Source organism: Aulonocara sp. 'chitande type north' Nkhata Bay, linkage group LG6 (assembly GCF_057382095.1).
Source record: "Aulonocara sp. 'chitande type north' Nkhata Bay isolate Kocher_YH1m ecotype deep benthic linkage group LG6, A_spYH_male_GT1.1, whole genome shotgun sequence".
Taxonomy (NCBI): Eukaryota; Metazoa; Chordata; class Actinopteri; order Cichliformes; family Cichlidae; genus Aulonocara; species Aulonocara sp. 'chitande type north' Nkhata Bay.
Genome location: NC_141349.1, coordinates 20266933 through 20286804, shown reverse-complemented (window position 1 = coordinate 20286804; position 19872 = coordinate 20266933). Strand labels below are relative to the sequence as shown.

Here is a 19872-nt window from a genome sequence, read left to right as displayed (position 1 = left end):
ATCGTGTTGCTTTCGGCCAGCAGTGGTTTTCTTCTTGGAACTCCAATGAAAGCCATTTTTGCCCAGTCTCAATGCGCTCTTAGAGTAAATTTTGTAGGCCGACTCCTAGGAAGGTTCACCACTGTGTCTATCACCGTGGTTCTTTGGAGTCCAAAGCCTTAGAAATGGCTTGTTTAACCCTTTCCAGACCGATAGATTAAGTGACTCAATGGTTCAATTCTCATATGTATTTGAGTTTCTTTTGATTGTGGGCTGATTGTTTTCAAGATCTTTCCCTTTGTGAGGCAGGTTCCATTTAAGTGATTGCTTGACTCAACAGGACCGGCAGTAATCAGGCCCGAGTGCGGCTGCTGAAACTGAACTCTACTTTCCAAAATAAAAATGTGGCTAATCACAGTTAATTCATGATTTAACAATTGGGGCAAAAACACAGGGCTAAGTAGGTTTGCATAGTTTTTTCCCCTCAAATAAAATCATCATTTAAAAACTGCATTTTGCAGTGACTCTGGTTTTCTTTGTCTAATAACACAATTTGTTTGATGGCCTGAAATATCTAAGTGTGACAAATCTGCATTTAAAACAGGAAAGAAAGAAATCAGAAACGGGGCAAATGCTTTTTCAAGGCGCTACACATAGAGTAGATTCTCATGTTAATCTAAAAAACTTTAAAAAGTACCTCATATCATGACATGCCACACCCACCTCCTCATATAACAGGGTGCTGCAGCTGCAGACCAGGACAGCACATCTGCGGCCCTCCCCACAGGCCTAAACTTTTCATCGGACTGTTTGCGCTCTCTCTCTCCTTGCTCAGACTGACACATGTTAACCCTGCCTAGCTTTATGCAAGGGAGTGTGCTGTGTTTTCCTTTCAGTTTGTTTAAGAGATTAAGCTGGTGAACCCTAACCCAGGGAGTCCCCAGAGTTCATACCAGCAGTAGCAGAATACTCTCCACCCTTTGATGACAATGAAATTTATTTTTCACAATATTCAGGGCAATCAACACATGACAGTTTGTGCACCACAGAAACGTAGGGAAACAAACGCCTTTATAAAGGTGGCTTTAAAACTATTCCAAGTATTGCTACCAATTTCAGTGAACGATCTCTATGTAAAGAGTTGGTTATTCCCGTCTCTCGGGTTGTGCCCAGGCTTTATGATGATAGCTTATATTTTGCATGCTGAAATCACAGGAGGGCCTTTGTCTGGACAACATTTACATCTCTTAACACAGCTGGCACGGCCAACCACTGGCACAAAACAAACAAGGAAGCAAGATAGAAAAACAACTCATAGGTTAAGTTACCACTAAAGAGGTCTTTTAGTGTTAAACATCAAAACAACATGGACCATTTTGGACTTTTTAAAATAAACTGAGGTCGGCTTTAAAGTAAACTTTGAATATAAAGAGGAAAAAATATCTGTTTTGACAGTTTTGGTTACTGAAAATAAATACAGGCCAATTATAGAACAACAACAAGATAACTGTGAGTAATGTATATTGATACACTCATGTTACTGTTTTTTAATAGTTGTAATGATATTAGTTAAAATATTTGAAACAATGTCATTTAAAGTATAAATATTTTGTGCAGCAGATTTTTTTTCCTGCCATTTCAGGATAGCTCACCAAATTTAAAATAATATGTATTTGAAAACAAAAATAATAAAATGAAATCAGAATTCACTCCACAAAGTATGCAGACTTTGACAGAGGGGAACAATAGAGCAGTAGAGAAGTTAGGTATGTTAGAGCATGTGATGTTTAAGGGGGCGTGGCCCTTCAGGTTGTCTCTGCAGGTAATACACTCTTCAGGTAAAGCTAAGTGACTCATTCGCACACACACCTTAAGCACAACAATTGGCACTTCAACTCTTCACCTTAAACCGACTACACTTTACGGGAATAAACTGAGTAAAGACCCGCATTTAACGAAAGAGGACTTCACAGAAGAGCCGTTACTTCCACTGCTTTTGAAGAACTGCTGAACTGTTTGGACCCAGGACCCTGAGCATTTACAATCGAATGCAAACTTGGAGCAGGACTGCATATCAGACAGATCTCCTGTTTTGATTTGCACTGTCAGGGTACTGCCTACTAATTTGCTTTCTCTGACAGAGGGAACAACGTCAAAGCTGTGCCACTACTTCTGCCGTGCAGCTTTTCCAGTAAGTAATCTATCTCTTTCTTTTGAACTGTCCATGACAATGCCAGTGGTCAAAGTGGAGAAAGACTCTCCAGCAGATACCACTTTGCTTGCCTCCAATCCTCCACCGCAGACAGAGGAGCAGCCGCGGGGTCGGAGGAGGAAGAGACCTCTCCAGCGCGGGAAACCACCATACAGCTATATTGCCCTCATCTCCATGGCTATTGCCAACTCCCCTGACCGCAAACTAACACTGGGGGGTATCTACAAATTCATCACAGAGCGCTTCCCCTTCTACAGAGACAATTCAAAGAAATGGCAAAACTCCATCCGCCATAATCTGACTCTGAATGATTGTTTTATCAAGATCCCTCGAGAGCCAGGACGACCTGGGAAAGGCAACTACTGGGCACTGGACCCAAACGCTGAGGACATGTTTGAGAGTGGCAGCTTTCTGAGACGCAGGAAGAGGTTTAAGCGCTGCGACCTGAGCACATACACTTCATATGTGCATGAAACACCAGTTTTTCCCCCCGTTCAGATTACCAGACCAGCTGCGTACACCAACTCAGTCTATCCCAACATGACACTCAGTCCCACATATGGACAGCAGCTGCCCTCTGCCTACTATCCCTCTTCGTCGCCTCCGGGGTTTGGGCACAGTCAGACCCGCATGTTCAGCATCAACAACATCATAGGACACCCGACTCCAGCCAGCATGCTGGCAGGTCAAGGACCAGAGGTGATGCAGCAGCAAAGCCGGAGCTTCAGTCCCGAAGGGCTTCCGAATGGATCCAGTCCCTGCAGCTTGGGAGCTCCGGGTTTCCAGAGTCAACCGTGCGGGGGATCTGTGCCACCCCGCTCCTCTACACATCCGGCGTTCACCTACTCTGGACAAAACAGCCATTCGCACCAACATGCACACCAGGGCTCGTACGGACAGGGTCACACCCAGGGCATGGGGTACGCTGCAGGAGGACGGATCCACCCCTCAGCTCACGGCCCTGCAGAAACAGTGGATCATTACGGCAGGGTCTCCCCAGTGCAGCTGGGGTCTTTCTCCCAGTATAACAGCGCTGCAGGTCCTATTGGAAACACTGGGGGATACCTCAGACACCCCACCTACCCGGGGAATATGGACCGTTTTGTTTCTGCTATCTAAGCTACTGAGAATGTAAAGCCCAGCTTCTCACTACCTTTTATTTTTTGTTAGGTTTTTTTTTTTTTAAACAGAGACTCGTGACGGCACCAAATGAGCCAGACATTTCTGTGCACAAAATCCAACTGCTTTATCTTTGTTTGTGATGTTTATCAAGGACAAAACTGAGCAGACTGACCTCTCTTAACACCACTGTGATTTTCTGAATAATTGTAGAAACCATTTTCACTGCTGATAACTTACTTTAGATATCCATTAAGCTGTTTTGTTTTAATGTCTAGGCCTTTTTAACAGCAAGTATGTGACTGTAACATACATATAATTTTGTGTGCTGATATTTTTTTTTTTTTTTGTTAAAACTGGAATGTGCCAGTTGAATATTTTACACTTCCGTTGAGTTTAAATGAATTGTTTGTATAAATTATTGTGCTTCGTGGTCATAGGCTTTGCAGCAAAGTGGCTTGTGTGAAAAATAAATATCAGCTTGTATTTTGTTGCCAAGTAAATATGCATTTTTAGTTTACTGTTCTTGGAAATAAACAATGATAAAGCACCTTTGTTCTATAAGAATAAAAGATTTTAAATTTGTGATGAGTGATTGCAGTTGAAGTAGTTGTGAAAGAAGAAATTTACACCATATGAGTTATATTTGTATCAGCTATAAGTGAATTCTAATTTTAAGTCTTATAAAGTAACGAGGGCCAAAAGGTCCAGACAAAATTAAAGCAGGAACACACACACACAAAAATAAGTCCAACCCTCTTTCTTTTGTGCTTCTAATGCTTTCTGGGTCAGCTCAGCTGGTTTGAAGTGCCGTCTGGAGCCACACCAGTAACCGTGACCGGTCTCAGCCGCATGTCGAGACACCAGTGCAGCACTGGGCCACATGCAAATCCACTAATCAAGAAAATGAATAGACTTGCCACTCGATGCTTCATGCCTTTGCGTTAAGACCACATAATACCAGAAACCTCTTCCACACAAACCCTGCAAATCGGACGAGATGAGACACAAAGAAAACAATTAGAGCTAAGACAATTGATTTTTTTTTTAATAAGAAAACAAAAGGAAACCTTTGGTGATTGATGCAGCTTGCTTTTATCTCCAGTTTAAAAAGTTTTCTTTTACCGCTTCATGCTGTGAAAACCCTTGGAATAAATAGAAAAGTTTTTTTCATGGCCTTGTAAAAACAACAAAAAATGGAATACCACTTTATTTCAACTCTGCCGCTTACTTTGTTGCACCTGGGATGATGGCACACACACCTCCTTAAAAAGCAGAAGACGTGGCAGTAACGTGGCATTTACACCCACTCGCACTGTAGTTTAATATGAATGAGACATGGGGCTCCATCTTTTTCAACTTTTGATGTTAAGTGAAAAAGCAAGATTCTCTCTTTTAAAACTGCAAATCTTTGTACACCAAAGAACTATCACTAGACCCAAGATGCTATAAGAGAAAAAAAAACATTTACATGTTCAGCATGTGTGTTCAGTGTCCATAAAAGATATGGTTAATATCAGCATTATTTTATTCTCAAATAATTATTTTATTCTCAAAAATACAAACATTTAGAAGGCAGACAAGCTAAAACATGAATAAACACACACGAGGGAAATAAACACATCAGCCAATGTATTCAACGAGCTGCCGGAGCTGTTCACAGTTCTTCACAACTGCCGGCAACGACAGCAAGGTCTGTGAGGCAAAAAGGAAAAAGCAGCACATTATGGCAAACATCCAAACAGACGCTGCGGTTTACAGAATATGTTCCATGGTATGAAACATTTCTCACCTCCCGAACTCTGTTGATCATGTTGTTTAATATCTGAAGCTCGTTCTCACTTTTCTGCTGGTTGCTCTGATAGATGATTTGCTGTAAGAGATGAACATCCTCATGAACGCTCACATGGCTGGCAAGAAGACCATCTAATGTTCCTCTAAGTCAATAAATACTGTGTGAATGCTGATATGTAGTCAGGAACGTGATTGATGCTGGGTACGGTCAGGACTTACATGTCTCTTTGCCCTTTCAAGAATTTTTACTTTGGCCTGCTCGGCTTCCTGAAGACTGGCCTTCAGTCTCTCCACCTGGGGATCAAATGGAAGTTTATGAGAAAAGAGGAGGAGGGGGGGGGGGGGGTCCCTTTAAGCTGCAGTGTTTCCTCAACAACAGGCTGAAAAGTCAAGTTTACTTATAAGCACATTTAAAAACAGCTGCTGTTGACCAAAGTGCTGTACAACTTAAGTAACATAATAAAACCATAAAACTGATCTAACAAGAAAACATGAGTTTAAAATAAATAAATAAATAAATAAATCCAAACTCGGTCAATTTTAAAACTTGAAAACTATGGAAATACGTAATAAATAATGCTTCTGATAAATCATACCTCTTTCAATGACTTGATGTTCTCTTCCATGAAATGTTCCGGTTTAGTCGACTGGCCGCCAGCTTTCCTCAATTCATCCCGAAGGAATTCAGACTCCACCTTCGACTGCTGGAGAGCGCGACGAAGCTCAGTGATTTCCCTTCTCAATTCCTGGAGAAAACGTTCATTTGCATTTAAACAATAACTACAAGAATACGTAGTAGCTTAGAAACACCAGCAGTATTATTTTGGTGCCTTACATTATTGTCAGTCTTCTGTTTATTTAGGATTTCCTGTGTGTCTTGCACTTCAACTATCAACTTAGCCAGCATTTTCTCATCCTGAAAAAAAGAAAAAAAAAAAAAGAAAAGAAACTTCAGAGTTTTTCTCTTCCATCGGTCAGCCGTCCTCCGCACCCATCCTGATCTTTCTTATCACAGATGAATAGAGGACAAAAGATGTCCAGCAAAAGTCATCCTTACCTGAGTTTTCTGCTGCAGAGCCTGATTTGCCTTCTCGACCAGCTGACTCAGACGGCTGAGTTGATGCTTGAGCTCAAAAACCTCAGCTTCATGTCCGTTCTTTGCAGCACGCTGCTCCACCTGCAGGCCACAGCTGGAATAACACATCAGATAACAGTTGGGGGGGGTTTAAAAAGAAAAAAGCAACAAGATAATTGGATTACATTTGATGTTAATGTACAAAACAACAACTTTCGAAAAAATCATTTATTTCACTTTGTTTTTAAAAATAAATAAATAAAATGAAATAAAATAAAATAAAATAATAATTAAAAAAATAATAATTTTACATTACAGCTTACATTTGGCCATGCAGCTCCTCCAGCTGAGCGTCTCTGCGCTGCTGCACCAGCTTCAGAGTGCTGACGAGCTCGGTGACGGTGCTGCCCAGGCCAGTAAGCAGCTCCGCCAGGTGGCTTTGCTCCTCTTCCTCTGGTTGAATCTCGACTGTGCTCATATTCTTTTTAGGAGTGATGGCTGCGATGCGGGTGAAGGCGCTCATCTCGCTGAACAAAGCTTCACGCTGTGGCTCGAGAGTGTCTGAAGGGACTGAAGAGAAAGTAAAACTTAGTTGTTTCTTATTATTATAATTACATTTTAGACTTTTATTATCTGTTCCATTTTTTATTACAGTCCCTGGTGGCTGTGCAGATATATTCCCACCTGAAAATGATTCCTATAAGAAAAACGTTGCCCACTACCTCCTTTATCCAAGGGAAAAACAGGATGAATTGAAGTGCATGTGTAGCTCATATAGAAAAGTTGGTAAGAAAAGGACCATTGAAGAAAGAATTTTTATATTATGCAATCATATTATTGATGCCTCCTTGAGAAAAAAAGAAAAAAAAAAGACCCAGTTCTTTTGTTTTTTGGTAACGCACCACTAAGCCTTCAAACAATGAAATTAATACCTCCTTTTCATAAAGGAGACACATACGACATGCTGAGCACGTATTCAAATCATGTTTGAGACATTCAAATCACACTGCTCTCTGAGGGAATCTCAGCGTGACTATTTAAAGAGACTTGCTTGCAGCTGGCTTAACAACATAATTACGCTGGACCACATTACAAGTGAACTAAAAACTTTTTGAATTTGAAATTTGAATAGTTTGATCTTCATCAAACTACAGACAGCGTAATCTGTATAAACAAACAGCTGTACTTTCCATGTGAAAACACTATTCATAGGCCTAAAAAAGAAAGTGAACCTCCGTGCTAACAACTTTCATAGAAGTCAAGTGTTTGTGCATTGTGATTTGCAGGAGGTGACTCACTAACACGACTATGTAAAGTCTGGTTACTGAGAAAGCCTGTTCTTCTTAATGAGGAGTCGCAGCACCGTAGATGAAGCGTTACAAGCTAGAAAAGGTGCTCATCACTCCACAAGTGGATGCAAAGATCCCCATGGCAACTTGTAAGGCTAAAGAAAACCCCAAAAGTAGGAGCATATGCATGAAATCTCATGTGTCGACTTTAAGGAAGATACAGCAAAGGAATGTGCTGTTATCCAAAAAGACAGGTCACTATGGGACGATGTTATGTGGACAAATGAAATGACAAGTCTGGAGGAAACATGCCATCACACACCACCAGGAGGGATCAGCCCGGGTGCAACACCGGGGTCTGACAGTTCAGGTATTGGCTCAGAGTCCTGACCTTAACCCAGGTGAGATGTAGTAACCTGATCAACTGAAAGAGTGGAAGCTTCATTAGCAGTTACAATAACATCTGATGGAGCTTGTTGCTACTAAAATGAGATTCTATAAGTGACTAAATTCAACCAGCTCGACCATGTTTTCCAGCTTCAACTCTGTGTTTGAGTGAGTGATGTGATCAGAATCACAGTGCCTCCTGTTGTGTTTAGGATGAAAAACAAATGCTGACACGTTATATTTTTTTAATAATCAATTTAAAAGAGAAAAAGAAAAACTAGCATCTTACTTATGAGTGAACTGACACACATGGGGTGAACAACAGTACCTGTTTCAGCAGGAGTGTCTGTTTTGACCTCTTCCTCTCTCTCAGCAGTTGAGGCACAACGCTCCACGCTGTGGACTGACTGAGACTCTTCACACATCTGTGGTTTCTGAAAAGTAAGACATTTAAATCCAAGTGGGAAAAGACATGCAGTACTGCATCTATAGCATAAGTTCAATAGTAAATGATGTTACAACATGATTTATAAATGCTGTAAACAGTTGCTTCTGATGTCCAAATTACAACTGCAAATGTCAAGAGCTCACAGCCACAACGACGCATTCTTTTAATTTAATTTCAAAATTAAGCTTTGCATACTCTATGCATTTGCATTACTTGTCGCAGCTCATCTGCACATACAGTGGAGTCCATATCAGGGCCCAATTAAACTAACATCTGTGAAATTGAGCTTCCAGCTGCATCATTTCACCATTACCAAAACTAGTAAGTTTAGACAGGCAGTCACAAAGCACTGTACACGAAGGTTAAAATAAAACAGAACATTAAAATAAAACATAGAACATTAAGTAATAAAATAGACAATATAAAAAATACAAAGGATAAATTGTAACTATGCTTTTAATGGGCTGTACAAAGCAAACAGAAAGGGGAAAGAAGCCTGTAACAAATACTGATATTCAATGAGCTCCATCCACATCCAAACAACTAAAACAGCAAAAGATTAAAGACCAAGAAAAACAGGCTCCGCAAAAGGATATAAAAGCTAAAAGCCGGCAACTCAGATTCTGAAACTGACCAAAATTCACTGAACCAGCACCAAAAGATCAAAACTACACTTCACGTACAACTGTTTTGCTTCCACCACGATTTAAAAAAAAATAAATAAATAAAATTAAAAAAAAAAAAGAAAAAAAAAAGAAAAATCGCTCTCTCTCTCTGTGCTCGAGACCAGTTTCCAATCAAAAGTGTTTATTTTCTACTTTATTCCCTTGCATATTACGCACCGGTCTCCTGTTGTGGACAGTGTTGTCTGCCTCTCGTTTTTGTTGTTTGTTTTTCCCCTCCAAAAAAATAACTGACAAGAAACTCTAATTTCTGCTGTTCAATACTGAAGAAATTTCAACTTTTACAAATTATGCCAAATTTCAAACGCTTAACTATGCCTCTAATAAAGCGTCTGAAACTTTGCTCTGCAGCATCAGGTAATGTTGATATGCTGTTTCATGGTTTTCTTCAGTTCTCGATCTACTGCAGAATATTTTCAAGGGATTTATCTGCTATAACAGACCAGGCTTAGAAAAACTCCTTCATATTTTCTGTTTTATCCTCAGTAACTTTGACACGATGGCATCTGCTGTGGTGCTTACACCTCTGATTAAGTGTCAGCTTTATTTTTATACCTAGAAAGTTTACACTGAGTTTATAATTCCAGAGAATCAGTCAAGTCGCTTTGGGCGTGTCATTTTCAAGCAGAAACCTCAGAAAAGCTCCTGGGGCTCAACAGGTTAAATAAAAAGTGCAATATTGTAACTGCTTTAGATTCTGTTCTTAACTTCCAAAAAGTATGTATCGAATTTAGAGGGTTCTTTCGACAGTACATACCCAAGATAAATGATCTTGGATGATAATATTTCTGACCAAGTCAAAATCTAACTGAATGGAATCAAACCTTGTGAATCAGAATTGAATCGGTTGTAGGAATCAGTGACAAAACCCGGGCCTAGTTCTGATATTGTTTTACCTTTTCATCAAGTTCTTCATGGAGCTTGTTGGTCAGTCCCCTCAGTGTGTGATGCAGCAAAGTGATTTCTGTGACCGCCTGAGCCATCTTCTCTTCAAGCTCCAGGTTTGCTGTCCTGGCTCTGGACCTTGTGGCTTTAAGTTCTTCCTGCAAATTCCCGTTCTCAAGCCTCCATCACACAAACACACAGAGGCAAGTTATCATTCAGTGTGCCAACAAAATGTTAAACATCATGAGAACAATTTGCACTAAGATTTATTATTACAAACATAAGGCCATAAGGCAAAAGACTCCAGTCCAGAAAATATGTATGTGAGTATTAATCCTTGAACATTTTACAGTTTTTCCTGTTGATATAGACCTGCCCCCACAGCCATTCATACTACCCCATCATAGTTAAGAACTAGAAAAGTGGGCTGTATGTAGCCCTCGATGTAAAATGAGTTTGACATCCCTGATCTAAGAAACTGAGCACAGACAGACAATTTTGTTCTATTTAATCCGAAAGTTTTTTCAGGCTCAGTTTGGGCTTTTCAAGCACATCACCCTCAATGGCTTATTTATACTTACTTAAGTTGACAAACTTCTTTCTTCAGGTCCTCACACTGGATGTTCCTCTCCCGAAGGCTCTGCAGGTTTTCCCTTAGCATACGCTCACTTTCTGCCATCTGCTCCCTCGCCAACTCGTTCTCCATCTGTAGGAACTGATGCACACAGACAGCAGGAAAATTAAACCTAACATCCTCCCCTCAAGGTTAAGTCGCATATTATTCCTGTAATAACCAAACGCCTCATGCTTCTCTGGTGTTAAATGAGACAGATACCCTCTCTAATGCTCACCTCGTTCATTTCCCGCACACCACTGAGCTGTGTACAGACATCCTGGAGCTGCTGGATCTGCCGACTCTGAGACTGTGAGAGGGACTGCAGCTGACTGAGCTGCTCCTCACTCTGAGCCAGAGCCCGACTCAACTCGCACACCCGCTGCTCCGACTGACCCAGTGATGCCTCCAAGCTGGACAAGGTCAAAAAGAAAAAAAAAAAAAAAACACAGCAGTATTCGGATATATACTGCAACATTTATGTAAAATTATAGTAAAAATGTAACCACTGGTTACATTTTTCTTCTTTCTTCAATTTTTTTTTTTTTTTATCCTTTACTATTAACCAACACTTACTCATTTGCTCGATCTTTAGCCTCTTGTTTGTCTTTCCACGACTCCTGCAACCTTGAATAAAAACAAAATAAGGCCTATTTTAAAGCACATGCTGCAATTCAGGGCTTTTTTTTTGCCTTTCAAAGTTTACCCTGTTAACAAGTAACCACCAACCCAGTGTTCACTTCCATTTTTAAATTTCTATGCTTGATTTCTTTCATCAATAAGGAGCATCATACTTTGTAGTCTCAGCAGCCAGGGCCTGCTCCAAGAAAGTGTAGGATGCCAGCGTGGAGGAAACTGTAGCAGACAGCTCCGTCACCTTCCTCTCTAGCTGACCCGTCTCTTCTTCTTTTTCAGTCAACTTCTCTCGCAGTACACACATCTCTGGATTTATTTATTTAAAAAAAAAAAAGTTTAAGTCCATAGGTTGTCAAGAAAGAAAGCATTTTGAAAAAGAGGGAGCGAAATAGCCAGAGAGTTATTTCAGTTTTTACCTGATGTCAGAATTGTCACCTGCAGATTTAAATCTCCAATCTGCTCCCTGGCAGCTTGGAAATTCGAATGAGTTTCATTCAGTTCTGCTTCAATCTGATGAGGTTTTTTTTAAGCATATGAATAATTTTAATCAGACATGTTGACTACAGGTACAAGGCTGTAAATATCCTGAATATAACAGATGCCTTACCTGCTCTCGCTCTTCAACAGCTTGGTCTCTTGCAGACATGTGCTCATCTCTCTCTCTCAAAGCAGCGGCAGCTTTCTCGTTCAGCTTCAGGAGCATGGGAGCAGTTTTGTGCAGAAGGCTCCTGACCATGAAGAGCTATAAACAGATGGCATTAGCATCAACGCATTATCACATTTTAACAGAGCAGTAAATGCTCTAATAGTGAAGGCTGTATTAAAGCACCTAAAGTTTCAACTAAACAACATTAGAACACATTAAATGGAATTTCAAACCGAATTTTAGAAAAAGGTACACTGCAAGAAGATGATGATAATAATAATAATAATAATAATAATAATAATAATAATAATAATAATAATAATAATAATAATAATAATAATCTCACCACTAGATGGCAGTAGATTACAGCCAACTGAATTCTGTTTTCTTACACCACCTAATTCAAGTGCATAATCGTAGCTACAGTGGCCACTATAGGATATACATGTTTATAAAATAAACATAAAAAGACAAAATATTGAGCAGAACCCCAGTGACTTCTGTGTCACCTTCATAATCTCCCTTTCTGCAATTCCTTTAATCTACTCTTGTTTTATCCAGAGGCCGGTCACAGTCTCTTTCGTTCACATTTTCACTCCTTTAGTGAAGGAAACCACTTCTCAGATGATAAAACATAGGTGTGATCTTTTATATCTTGAGTCTGAAGGTGCAGACAGAAAATGCAACTTGCCTCCATGGCACAAGACACGAACGGCAACAAACCGATATGGAGCTTGTCTGAGTCTTTGGCGTGCTACGTATGCAGCCGGTCTGCAGCCGCATACATAAAACATGATTAGCTGATGTCCATCTCGGCCACTGTATTCAACATGGCCAGGCAACACAGGGGCTTCCACAAACCAGCACATGCTCCTATGTATTTTATTTCCAGTTTTACGAGAGCGTATCAATTTGTAGGAAGACATAATTATACACTTCAATGTATACTTATGAGTACTGAGAATATCCTCAACCAAAAAATGACTGACTGTACCTTTAAACAGCACTATTATGTACAGGATGCTCATGTGGTGGATTTTACACCAAAGCCTCGTGTTTTTAGAAACCCACAAACTACAACAGCAGTAAACACCATTCAAACGGAGCCACTGTGCTGCTATCAATGTCACTCAGATTAAACTAAAAATGAAAACATAAGAACTGGAACCAAAACACTGGTTCTTTGTTTCTTTGCCATCATATAGAAACTGCTGTGATACATGTTCATTGACTGTCATAGTTCAAGGTTTTTAGTATGAGCGTACCTCTTTCATCAAAGCGGACTGTTCATCCATGGTTTCAGACAAAAGATCTGAAGCAGAGTCCAGGGTTGCATTATAAGCCTTGTTTAACACAACCTGCATTAGTAAAGACAAAAAGAAACAAAGAAATGACACTCACATATTACTTTAAATACAATTATTGAGCTGTTTATTTTTTGGCTTGTAATCTGTACCAGTTCTGGATAGCTCTGGTTTAGGGTGGCCAGCAGCTCTTGCTGAGACCCCACACTCTTCTCCAGAAGTGAAATTTCTGTGGCACAGTGTGTCCTCAGCTGTTCCATCGCACTGAAAGCCTGACAACACACAACCACACACACATTTAATACCCCTGGAACAAATAATCCTCTTAAACACACAGCCAGCATAACTTCTGCAGATATTTTTATATGCTCCAGAAAAACTGTTGGTCAGCTAAAGCAGAGGTGTTTACACAGTGAGCTATGTTTAACAGACAGAGAGGTTTTTTGTGTCACAAAGGTGGCTCTCTTTTTAACCTGGCTAGATCACCACAGTAACTTATGCTAAACACATTACCTGGAAACGCAACCTTTGAACTGATTCTAGTATGCTTTAACTGCTACTTTTTGCTTAAATTGAAATAAACAGCAGCACTGAGCAGTAACATAAACACAATTTAACAAATTTATCACATTAATGATTCTCGGCAGCATTACTCTGTTATCTTATTTTTCACACTAATGTCCATTTTACTGATATATTTTTCAATAACGTTTATAGATCTCCATTACCCAATGCTCTGAGCACAACCTGCTCCAATCAGACATTCTCAATAGACTTATGCAGAAGAAGAAAGGCAGATAAATGCTCCCTTTAATGTGATTGTGAACAGAGCCTGAAGCAGGAAGCCTGGATTAACAAAGAAAGCTGAGAACCAGCTTCATCTCTCACTGGGGTTTTAGGTTTTGTCAAGCCAGCTAACGCAAAGAATGGCTGGCTGTATTGAACGTGCTTCATAGTACACCCTTCTCCTCAGGAGGTTGCCGTTCCTCTACATTTAGACTAAACAACTAAAACACCCCAAAAGGACTTACTGCCTCCTTTGCTGTGAAGGCTTCTTCCATTTGAGTCCTCATGTCATTTCTCTGATGAAGAGCTTCTTTGACCTTCTGCATCATTCTGCTCTGTATGTCCTTTGATTTCTCAAGTAGAGACTTCATGTGCCCATACTAAAAACAACATGAGAAAAATATACCTCAACTCAGTTGTAGCACATAATCATGTTACACTAACACCTTAAGCCATAAATAACTGATGAATAATTACAAAAACAAGCATACTGTTTAACTTGTATGAGACAGAATGAGGTAACATGCTGTACGTACATGTGAAATGAGGCTTTGATGGTCCTCTCTGACTATGTCACCAATTTCATTCATGTTAGAGAGAGCAGCGTCTGTGTCACTTCTGACAGAAGTCTGTTGGGACAAATACACACACTTTACTCTTAGTAAAGAAAATATTGACTGTCTCAATACACACACACACACACACACACACACACACACACACACAAAAAAAAAAGCCAGTGAGACGTGTTTGAGCATTATATCCCAGTTTAAACAACATGAGCTGTGTGGTTGTTTGTGACTTACCATGGTGATCTTCATGTCTTGCAGACTCTGGATAACGTTTTGTAGAGAACTCCCATCAAGCTCCAACTCCCCAATCCGACTCAAAGCTTCCACATACAGGTCTCTATACATTGTGGTCTAGATATAAAATATAAACAACTGACTACTTAAGCAGTAATCCTTTGTTATATAATGAGATCAGAGTTGAAAGCTTCCGTTTGAGGAATATTTTAAGCTGTGACATATGCGAAACTACTCTAATAGAGTCCAAAAATCTAAATATAGAGTAGAAAATGAGCATAACAGGTCCCCTTTAAACAAAATGTAGATGTCAACAGATACCTGACTGAGTTCGGTGTGGTCTGTCTGCACGAGTTTCTCCCGGAGGTCTGAAGGAGCAGGGCCTGCAAGCGGACGTCCTTGTGCCCTCGCTGCAGTCAGCTGTTGCACCAGGGCCTCAACCATCGTCATGCTAGACATTAACCTCTGTTCCAGCTCCTGTCTTGGGAGGGACTCCAAGCTGCCTGGAGGTAAACTGGAAAACCAATGAAAGAATACTGAGAGGCAAACAAAGAAAATACTAAAAGCAGATTTAGCTTCATCTATACTCACAACTGTTGAATAAATGGCCAATTTACAATGGGCACTTACTTCCAGAGGAGCGGGTCAGTCATAGTGCAGGAATCAGCCACAGAGAATTCCCTCTTCCTCTCAAACAGGCCAGAAGTATTGAGGCTGTGGTCAACCAGTTTCACAGGACTACTGCCCACACAGACACTGTGAGACTTTACAGGAGCAGCTTTGGCTGGAGGGGCAGGAGGTGGAGCAGGAGCAGAGACAGCAGCAGGGCCCATCTTTCCAGACGCCATCATGAGGAACTCTGCCATTTGTCGAAGCTGCTGCTGAAACGGACCATCGGAAATCAGTGGGAAATTCAGCAGTGGTTTCTCAGCTTCAGTCTGAGGCTCTGCAGAGACTTTCTGTCCCAAATCCTTAACTGGCTCCCATAGTGGGCTCAGACCAGGATTCTGACCCAGGGCGGTGGAGTTTAACAGAGGATGAGGCATTGGGCTTTCCAGTTGCTCCGCCCACAACCCAGCACGGTCAGCATTAAGAAGAGCAAACAAGGTTTTCTCACCCTCAATAGCAGAGTCATCAGCTGCAAACTTGCCTTGAGCAGGATCCCCAAAAGTCTTTAAAAAAGACAGAGAAGCTCTCCTAACGGGACTAAACATTCCCAACCCCAAAGCTGAGGTAACCGAGGGACACTCCGACAGCGCTTTCAGTACATCAGTAAGGTTCTCTGCATGAGATTTTTCTGCAGAGTTACAAAGAGCAGGTGCATTTCCAGATGAGCCAATGGCACTGTCTTTTTCCCCACTGGATTCAGCGGGTCCTCTGGTGGAGTTCACTTCAGAGACATGCTCCTCTTGGTCTTGCTGTTGCACTTCCACAGCTGAAGGGCTCTCTGCTGAACCTGCAAGTTGACTGCAGTCAGAAATCTGAGTAGTCTGAACCACGAGAGACAATGCACTGTCAGCAGGATTCACGGTACAGTTAAGCATTTCTTGCCCTTTGCATTTTACAGTTTCAGTATCCAAAGCTTTTAAAGATCCATTAGCCACCAGAGATCTGCTAACAGCTGATGGGTCAGTAGCTACCACAGCTTCACCATTGTTCTGTTGGCTGTTAGCATCTTCAAAGGCATCTTGACAATAATCATGTGTGATGGAAGTGAACAGATAGTTTTCACTGAGGGGACAGATTACAATCTGGTCCTCATGCAGAAGGGATGTCTTCTTCTTGGGAAATTGGGCCTCATCTAATTTTTCATCTTCAGCTGGAATACAACAATCAGCTGTGACACCACCTTGACTCCCAGCCTGGCTATCAGATACCACTGGGCTACCACTGTAGTGTCTGACCATTACATCCTCAGTGCTGTCTGCCAATGCTTCCTGGGTAGTCAAAAGGCTGTCACATGGAGCTGATGAATGAGTCTGAACATTACAGTATGGATGATCAAAGTGACCAACTGTATTATCATTTTGTAAATCACAGTCACCAGCTATTTCAGTTGAATCTATGGCATAGCCATGTGTCTCACTGCTGCTAACAGTATGGTCGGCTGGTAGAACAACGGACTCTTCTCTTGGAATTTCAATCTCTCCTCCAGTGCAGTCCAGTGATTTAAAGGACAGTCCATTAGCACGTTTTTCTGAACCACGTGTTGTCTCAGATAAAGCCTTAATGACAGGATCAACACCACCATCATGGCTACAGTATGGATGATCAGCATGTTCCTCTTGACACTGCTGGTCAAAGTCACCGAAGCAGTTGGTCAAATTTATACTGTCATACTCTAGAGGAGCACCAAGCTCTTCCTTGGGCAGAGGAATGGTTTCGTTGTGTAATCTGGTGGCATCTGAAACTTCCACCTCACCTCCATCACGAAGGAAGGATTTCCAAGTGAGATCTGCCTTTCCACTGCAGTCACTCTGAAAAGCTGTTGATTCTTCTGTGGCTTGTTTGTTATCCAGATCACAAGAAGCCGGTGTAGTGCTGTCAGTTTCACAGGGAAGTGCTGCGCTGATGTTAACAGAGTAAGTGTCACTCTTCTCAAGAACATGATAGGGATGTTCGATGTGATCAGAGCATGACTCCATTACCACACTGTCAGAGATGATGCCATCTTCAGATTCAGTGTTAGATGTACCCTGGTCCGTAGATAAAATAATACTCTCCTCTGCATGCAGTAAAGAGCCTAATATCTCAACTTCACCACCAGCACAAGTGAAGGATTTAAATGTTATATCTGAAAGTCCACAAGCAATCTGAGTAGTTGTTGTATCAGTTTTTGGAAGATTTGTTTGTATCATTTTGGTGGATGGAGAAGAGTACAGCTGGGGTTCTTGTTCACTCAGTGGAAGATCACCCTATTAATGAAAATAAGTAGCGGTTAAAAAACAGCACCACAAAAAGAGAAAAAAAGACAAATTATATTTGTAAGTATTAGTGTATACCCACCATTGTCATTTTGCCAGCATCACTACTGATCTGTGATTTTGATCTGAACTTTGATGAGGGAGTCGACAAGTGCAGAATCTCATTGTCCAGACTTCTCAGAGGGGTACGCTCGCTGGATCGGCTGGAGAGCTACCATCAACAAAGGTTGAATTATCCATTAACTAATATGCTCAGAGATAACACTGTACAGTATGCACAACAGAATACAAAAGTCTTACCAAGCCTTCCCCTGTGGAACTTGAACTCCTGGAAGCCATTACTCTGAAGTTCTCAGAAAACTACGTTTACAACTGGAGGACAAAATCAGGAAGACAAAAGATTTCATATTTTACCAGTTTGATTTAAATGCGGATTAATCTATTTGGCTGTAAAACCAATAGCTCCGCATTAAAATAGTTGGTTTTCCATGCGAGTGCTAAAACAGGGTCTTGCTCCTCATACTAAAGAATTATGTGATTTCAAGGCAAGTTACGAAAGACAAACCCCAGTTCTCCTTGACTGCAAAAACTTTCCGGAATTTAATCACGATCACGAGACTTCAACAGTTTGTATAAGACAAGTTAGTCGGAACTTTTTAAACATTTCGTTTGTGCAGAGAGAGTCTGTTAAGTTCAAATTAGCCCCATCATGACCCCTTGTGTGGATGTTGTCTTCTTGTTATGAAGGTTTCTTCCGGGGCAGAAACAAAAGGAAAGACGATTACAGCAAACAACCATGTTGCAGAGTTTAACTGTTGTTTTACGATAGACAATGTGAGAATGTTCTTTAAAATCCTGCACAGAGATCTGCTTGTCGTGTCAAACTAGCTGAGAAGCTCACATACTGACATGGCGTTACGTATTGGCCTAGTTGACAAGAATAGGCCATTTCAAGCATTAATTTAATAACTTCGAAAATCAATGTGAGAATTCACAGAATTCTAAAATTCACAGAAAGTGTTGCAAAGAGTGAATATTGCAAGGGCGTAAACTACAGTTTAAGAGACCGGTACCAGTCGATAGCTAACCGTAAATTGCACTCACTCTAGTTACTTCTAACAAAGGCACTTAATTAATAGCTTAGCTGTCCGAGGCAAACGCCCTTAAATCATGTAAAAGTATTTTACCTTTTAAATTTTACCAGCTAACGTCAACCAGCGTTTTAACAGAGACGAGGACAGGGTAAACAAATCTTGTATTGAACTACCATCCACCGCGTTTGATTCAAAAACACGAATAGCAGCGCTGTTATTGGTCCATTTCTCTTCTTCGTTGGTTGAGAGAAGCACTAGATGGTTGAGATCTGTACCTTTACTCACTGCTGCCTCCTTCGGGAAAATAATGTAATTGCTACAGCATGTTCCTGTTACTGACAGAAAATTTACACTTTTATGTTGGCTCTTAAGTATATTTGTTTTTTGTATTGTTTTGTTTTATGTCAGCGTTTTATTAAAACTTCGTGTCTGCATAAAAAAATAATATCTGACTCTTCAGTTATTTCCACTGCCTTCTTATATATTGCTTTACAAGCTGGAAGCCATGTAGTTACATGGAAAAATGACCCATAAATCACTCTTTTTTGGGAAACAAGTGTAGGAGCAGAGAGTGATACGTATGCTCCATGAGTCTGGACAATGACGCAGTTTTGTTTAGCTTTGGTGTCTACCAAACCAGCCATCCACCCAAACAATATTTCAGTTCTTCTTTTAGCTGCATCCCACCATCTGCCTAGCATCGTCTTCTGTGTCATCAACAATGACCGCTCTGCAGTCAGAGTCAAAATAAGCTTTATTGTCAAAGACCATATGTACAGTCATACAAAGGAATCTGAAACTGCAATGTTCCCATGGCCCTCAGTGTACACTAAAACAATATAAAGATAAAAATAAAATAGCAGTCTTATGTACAACACAATGCAATACAATACAATCTTATATAAACAACAGTGTGCAACACAATCATAGTGATTGTGGGTAAGTTTCGGGGGGCTGGGGGGCGCAGTCAGTGAAAAGGCAATGGTGGTGGTTTGGGGGTGGAGGGTTCAGAGGGAAGAGGTGAATGCAGGTCTGGAGTTCGTGTATGTGAGAGCATGGAGTGAATTCAGCATCCTGACAGCCCGATGGACGAAGCTGTGTCGCAGCCCGGAGGCTCTTCAGTCTCCTTCCTGATGGCAGCAAGCTGAAGAAGTTATTGGAGGGATGAGTGGAGTCACCTGTAATGCAGTGA

The 19872-nt window shown here is 40.9% G+C and overlaps 2 protein-coding genes across 2 annotated transcripts; one reads left to right on the top strand and one right to left on the bottom strand.

Moving 5' to 3' along the window:
* The first annotated feature begins 1849 nt into the window (after positions 1–1849).
* On the top strand, positions 1850–3896 carry foxe1 (forkhead box E1). The gene has a single exon (XM_086297570.1). It carries the CDS (start codon positions 2204–2206, stop codon positions 3308–3310), a length of 1107 nt encoding a protein of 368 aa, XP_086153696.1. The 5' UTR covers positions 1850–2203; the 3' UTR covers positions 3311–3896.
* Positions 3897–4820: 924 nt separating this feature from the next.
* On the bottom strand, positions 4821–18897 carry spag5 (sperm associated antigen 5). The gene is made up of 25 exons (XM_086295498.1): positions 18774–18897; positions 17887–17958; positions 17669–17797; positions 15293–17577; positions 14984–15176; positions 14663–14779; positions 14393–14485; positions 14102–14236; positions 13223–13342; positions 13032–13124; positions 11728–11862; positions 11537–11630; positions 11279–11426; positions 11061–11111; positions 10723–10897; positions 10453–10586; positions 9883–10051; positions 8184–8289; positions 6503–6749; positions 6162–6294; positions 5940–6020; positions 5701–5850; positions 5324–5398; positions 5103–5183; positions 4821–5005 (listed from the first exon to the last, which is right to left on the bottom strand). Exons 2-25 carry the CDS (start codon positions 17923–17925, stop codon positions 4934–4936), a joined length of 5055 nt encoding a protein of 1684 aa, XP_086151624.1. The 5' UTR covers positions 17926–17958; positions 18774–18897; the 3' UTR covers positions 4821–4933.
* Positions 18898–19872: the final 975 nt, after the last annotated feature.